This window comes from Ornithorhynchus anatinus, chromosome 10 (assembly GCF_004115215.2).
Source record: "Ornithorhynchus anatinus isolate Pmale09 chromosome 10, mOrnAna1.pri.v4, whole genome shotgun sequence".
Classification (NCBI taxonomy): Eukaryota; Metazoa; Chordata; class Mammalia; order Monotremata; family Ornithorhynchidae; genus Ornithorhynchus; species Ornithorhynchus anatinus.
The window spans coordinates 9175763-9181762 of record NC_041737.1 but is presented as its reverse complement, the minus strand read 5'-3'; the positions used below and the strand labels follow the sequence as shown (position 1 = coordinate 9181762).

General features: G+C 51.0%; 1 protein-coding gene across 3 annotated transcripts in view; it reads right to left on the bottom strand.

The window, feature by feature from the left end:
* Positions 1-1347: 1347 nt before the first annotated feature.
* PRKG2 (protein kinase cGMP-dependent 2) overlaps positions 1348-6000 on the bottom strand; it is a 42838-nt gene continuing 38185 nt past the window's right edge. For all 3 annotated transcript variants that reach the window (XM_029072961.2, XM_029072962.2, XM_029072965.1), the window contains 4 exons: positions 3461-3583; positions 2967-3029; positions 2474-2540; positions 1348-1752 (listed from right to left, as the gene is read on the bottom strand). In XM_029072961.2, coding sequence (XP_028928794.1) covers positions 1657-1752; positions 2474-2540; positions 2967-3029; positions 3461-3583 — 349 coding nt within the window. In that variant the 3' untranslated portion in view covers positions 1348-1656. The remainder of the gene's footprint in view (positions 1753-2473; positions 2541-2966; positions 3030-3460; positions 3584-6000) is intronic.

The window sequence follows — 6000 nt, the reverse complement described above, 5'->3', positions numbered from 1 at the left end:
CACACCCCCCCCCAGGAGCCGCTTCTAGCTTACCTGTGGCCCCTTTCTTTCTCCACTAGACCCCAAATGGTGGGTTGGAAGGGGCAGTACCCAAGGCTCCCATCCCTGAGACTTCCCAGCCTGGCACACTCTGCCAGCCAGGAGAAGACCTGTGGGCAGCTGTGGGGTGAGGTGCTGGGGCTGGAGGTGTGGCACAGTCAGGAGCAAGGCACCTCCTGGGTCTGCCACGGTTCCCTCACTGCACACAGACCCCCACATCTGGGGTCTGTCCGAGTAGATACAGAGTTCCGAAGACCTGCCACCGGGCAGCACGGCTCCAATCTTGAGGTTGATGGCTTTGGCTCCCAAGTCCCGGGGCGAGCAGCGAGGGCTGATGCCACATGCTTCACTCACCAGCCCCCCGATTTGCTGCCCCCCATCAGGCACTGCTTTAGAAGGCATGCACCTTTGTGGTTCCCTCCCAGGGTGACACAGAGGGGAAAGTCGACTCGGTCCGGCCGGCCCTTCTGGAAGCCGTCGTTGAACCGGATTATTTTTCCCACCTCAGTACCCAGAGCCCTATTTCCACTCCTTGGCCTGTTGATCCTGCACCATCTGTGCTGTTCTTCCCTCACCTCCCTCTGCTTGACGGGCCAGAGTGAAGACCACCTGGCCACAAACTCCCTGAGTCTCGGGCCTAGGCTAACTTCAAGTCTCCCCTCCTCTGTCCTGGCCTTCCCTGTTTCCTTCCCCATGTTTCCACTTGACAGTTGCTCTAGGGGGCTGAGAGAGCCCAGCCTTGGGAAGAAATTAAAGAAAAAGGTCATCTCTTTGGTATCATTCTCTAAATCTGTCTGGGTGTCCTAGCTTGTCCCTGAGAGAACTCAACTGGGCTATGGCTAATGTCCAAGGAAGGGGCTGGGCTGGGTCAAGGCCCCTCACCTCCCTTTGCTCCTGCCTGCTAACGGGCCTCAACAGAAAAAGGTTCAAATTCTTGGCCCACCTATCCCGGCCGGGGCTGAGGCCAAAGACAGTGAGGCAGCAGGAAGCAGCAAGGCCTACTGGATAGAGACTACAGGTCTGAGAGTCAGAAGGACCTGGATTCTAAACCCGGATCCACCACATCTCTGCTGTGTGACCTTGGGAAAGTCACTTTACTGCTCTGGGTCTCAGTTACCTCATCTATAAAATAGGGATTGAGACTATCTTACTCCCCATTTTTTTTTACAGTTGAGGTAACTGAAGCCCAGAGAAGTGAAGAGATTTGCCCAAGGTCACCCAGAAGACACGTGGTGGGGCCGGGATTAGAACCCAGGTCCTTCTGACTCCCAGACCCATGCTCCATCCACTAAGCCACATTCCTTCTGAATATCGTACTCTCCCAAGTGCTTAGTACAGTGCTCTGCACACAGTAAGCGCTCCATAAATATGATTGAGACGCCTAAAGGCTGAGGTGGACTGTCCGGTGGAGTCCGCAGTTCTACCAGGCCTAGGGAAGGGTTTCCTCACGGCCTTCCAGTTTCACCATCTCTCCCTCCTTCCAAGACCAGAAGGCTTTGCCGGGGGCTGTCATGGGTGGAACAGGTCCACGGGTCCACAGATCCTTTCAGGGCACATCTGGTCTGCCCTCCCCTCCTCCTCCTCGGGGAACCGGAGGACGGGGCATGCCTTGTTCCCTCAGAAGTCACGATCCCAGCCGGAAAGTTCATCGGGAGGAGTGCCCTTGTCAGGAGGGTAGCTGTCGAAGTAGCTGTGATCCGTGGGTCCGCTGAGCTAGCACAGAGCGATGCAATCACGGCACAGAAACGCTGATGGCCCGATCCACATCCCACTCCATGGCCTGCACGTGCTCAGGGTTGGGAGCGATGAAGGGTATCCAGTGCTTCTCCCTGGCCCCACCCCAGGACCCACCTCCCCCAGAACTCACCTCCCCCACATCCCTCAATGTATAATAATAATAATAATAATAATAATAATAATGATGGGTACTTGCTGAGCATTTACTATGTGCCAGGCACCATGCTAAACAACGTGGCCTAGTGGAAAGAGCACAGGCTTGGGAATAAGACGATGTGGGTTCCAATCCCAGCTCTGGCCCATATCTGCTGGGTGATCTTGGGCAAATCACTTCACTTCTCTGTGCCTCAATTACCTCATCTGTAAAATGGGGATTAAGAGTGTGAGCCCCATATGGGACAGGGATGGTGTCCAACCTGATTACCTTGTATCTACTCCAGCACTTAGAAAAGTGCTTTGCACATAGTAAATGCTTAACAAGTACTATAATTATTATTAGTAGTAGCATTAATTGATGGTGGAGATGCTTCTCTAGGGGACCTGGACAGAGAGAATAGTGTCCAATCCAGGAAAATTTCTTTCCCTGCCCCAAGGACTCCAAGGATGTGTGTGCGTGGCCCTTGGGTAAGCAACCAGAGGCTGCAGAGAGGAGGCTGCTTCCTAGCTCGGGGTTCGGGGTCGGGGGCACAAAACCTACCTCCCTCTTCAAAGGCGACCGAAGGCTCCTTGCCTTGAGTCCTTCCCAGTTAAAACTATTCAGCCACCTGAAAAAGCAAGATTCCACTGTTAGCTTCCTTTCCTCCAGCATCCAAGTTTCCACTTTTCATTCATTCATTCATTCAATTGTATTTATTGAACACTTACTGTGTGCAGAGCACTATACTAAGCGACTGGGAGAGTACAATAGAACAATAAACAGACATTTCCTGTCCATAAGGAGCTTAGAGTCTAGAGGACATAGCATCATGGCAGAATTAAGCGTCAGTCTCTGACCCTCACAACTATTGCCCTCTACCAGCAGCAGAGATAAGAACCAGTAGGAAATCCCCGGAGGCCACAAAGTAACCTTTGACCCATGCATTGAAGGCTCAGGGTGAGCTGAGGTGTATTTATCCAAATTTCCCCAAATCTTGACTTTTCTAGGGAGAGAAAGACAGAGAGGGAGGGACAAAGAGAAAAAGGACTGATACCTGTGCTTTTTAATGCCGGAAATTCCATTCTTCAGGTTCCCCAGCCTTTCTGTGGGGCTCTGTCTAGAAAACACAGAACAGTTCACACACAAGGGTCATTTTCACCTCCCGCTGCTCACGTTAAGTGCTTTCTGAGATTCCATGGGGGCAACGAGAGGTGAGCTGGGGTGGGAGCCTGCCCAGACTGAGCAGGGGGAAGTAAGAGGTTTAGGCACTTGGCAGCTAGGGTTTAAGCTCATTTTGTGGGTCCAGGGAGGGACTGTGAGGCTGTGAGAGTAGGCTTCATTCACCGTGTTAGGCTGAGGTGGCAAAGCGGGTACAGGCAGGCGCCCTGGCCCCAGTTGGGTGGCCTGTGCCAACCTGCAGCTCAGCATTCCCGAGGTCGCGACCTTCCCTCTCCTCCGTCACCAACTGGGCACCGGGGCAAGCCGGACCCCCGAACCATCCGTTTGATGCCAAGACCCGGTTCACCGTCCCACCCCGCGACCTCTTACTTGCAAAGCCTGCGGATCAAATCTTCCGAGCGACGGCTAATATTTTTAGGAAAATCCATTTTTTCGATCCCTTTGAGAATCAAATTGTAGGTCATCATCTGGTCAGTCCCACAGAATGGGGGGCTGGGAAGACATCCAAGACAGGACACGTTCAGAAAGCGGCAGGATAAGGGCACGAGTGGGAATCAGGACCCCCCCCCGGCCCCCTTCTCCCAGGGATGAGGATACCACCCATACCGGATGCTAGCTGGGGCTGCTCAAGGGAGAAGTGATGCTAGGGGGTTTGTTGTTTGTTTTTTTTTAAGTATTTGTTAAGCTCTTACTATGTGCCAGGCACTGTCCTAAATCCTGGGGTAGATACAAGCTAATCAAGTTGGTCACAGTCCATGTCCCACATAGGGCTCACAATCTTAATCTCCATTTTATAGATGAAGTAACTGAGGCACGGAAAAGTGAAGTGACTTGCCCGAGGTCACATAGCAGACAAGTGGCAGAGCTGGGATTAAAACCCAGGTCCACTGACTTCCAGCCCGCGCTTTATTCACTAGACCATGCTGCTTCTCTTCCTTGAGAGAAGAGACGGATGAACAAGGGGGCTTATTCCACAGCTCTTTGGCAGCCTGCTAACCGAGGAAGGGAAATCTCGGCATGATATATAATAATAATGCCTTGATTAGTGCATCAGCCTCCTCGCTGACCTCCCTGCCTCCTGACTCTCCCCACTCGTCTATTCTTCACTCTGCTGTCCAGATTATTTTTCTACTAAACCTTTCAGTCCATGTTCCCCCGTTCCTTGAGACCCTCCAGTGGTTGCCCATCCACCTCCACTTTAAACAGAAACTCCTTACTGTCAGCTTTAAAGTACTCGATCACCTTGCCCCCTCTTACCTTACCCCCTGATTTCCTACTCCAACGTAGCCCACACACTTTGCTCCTCTAATGCCAACCTACTCACCGTACCTCCATTTCGTCTATCTCACTGCCGACCTCTCGCCCACATCCCGCCTCTGGACTGGAGCACCCTCCCTCTTCATAGCCAGCAGATGATCACTCTCCCCACTTTTAAAACCTTATTAAAAGCACATCTCCTCCAAGAGGCCTTCCCTGATTAAGCCCTCATTTCCTCTTCTCCCTCTCCCGTCTGTCACTCTTGCCCTTAGATTTGCACCCTGTATTCACCTCTCCCTCAGCCCCACAGCACTTATATACTCTCCCAAGCACTTAGTACAGTGCTTTGCACACAGTAAACACTCAATATATATGATGAATAATAATATTGGTCATTTATTTATTCATATTAATGTCTGCCTCCCCTTGTGGGCAGAGAACGTTTTTAACAACTCTGTTATATTGTAAGGGCAGAGAGGAGACGCAGATGGGGGTATCATGCTTGTGCTAGCGGTGTGTGGGAAAGAAAAGAACAAGGTAAGCACTCAATAAATACCACTGAATGAATAAATGAAAGACCAATACGCCTTTGAGGTCACTGTGGTCAGGGAATAGATCTGTTTTGAATTGTACACTCCCAAGTGCTCGGTACAGTGCTTTGCATATGGTAAGCGCTCAATAAATACAACTGAATGAATGAACGTCTGGTTCAACCTACCTCAGCGAAGTCTGCTGCCAACCGAGGAGACGGCAGGGAGATCAGCCAATAAATCAATCGTATTTATTGAGTGCTTATCGTGTGCAGAGTACTGTACTAAGCGCTTGGGAGAGTACAGTATAACAACAAACAGACACATTCCTGCCCACAATGAGCTTACAAAGAGAAGCCACATAGCGTTGTGGATAGAGCCCTGGCCTGAGAGTCGGAAGGTCATGGGTTTTAATCCCGGTTCCGCCCCTTGTCTGCTGTGTGGCCTTGGGTAAGCCACTTCTCTGGGCCTCAGTTACCTCACCTGTAAAATGGGCATTGAGACTGTGAGCCCCCCATGGGACAGAGACTGTATCCAACCCGATTTGCTTGTATCCATCCCAGCACTTAGTACAGTGCCTGGCACATAGTAAGCGCTTAACAACTGCCACAGTTATTATTATTACAGTCTAGAGGGGACAGTTGGCCAAGGACAGCAGGAGTTGGCCACCTGTCAGCTCTTCTTGTCTGCACCATTTCATTCAGGGTGGCCTAATGGAGAGCATACAGGCCTGGGAGTCAGAAGGACCTGGTTCCTAATCCTGGCTCCACCACTTGTCTGCTGTGTGACTCTGGGCAAGTCACAGGACCTCTATGCCTCAGTTACCTCATCTGTAAAATGGGGTTTAATCAGTCAGTTGATCGTATTTATTGAGTGCTTACTGTGTGCAGAGGGCCATACCAAGTGCTTGGGAGAGTGCAATGGAACAAGAAACAGACAAGATCCCTGCTAAAACCTTGATTCCCCATGTGGGACAGGGACTGTGATTGTCCTGATTTGCTTGTATTCACCCCAGTGCTTAGTACAGTGCCTGGCACAGAGTAAGTGCTTAACACCACATTATTATCATTATTATTATTATTACTGTTACAGTATTACTCTCCTCCCAGTCCCTGTCAGCCC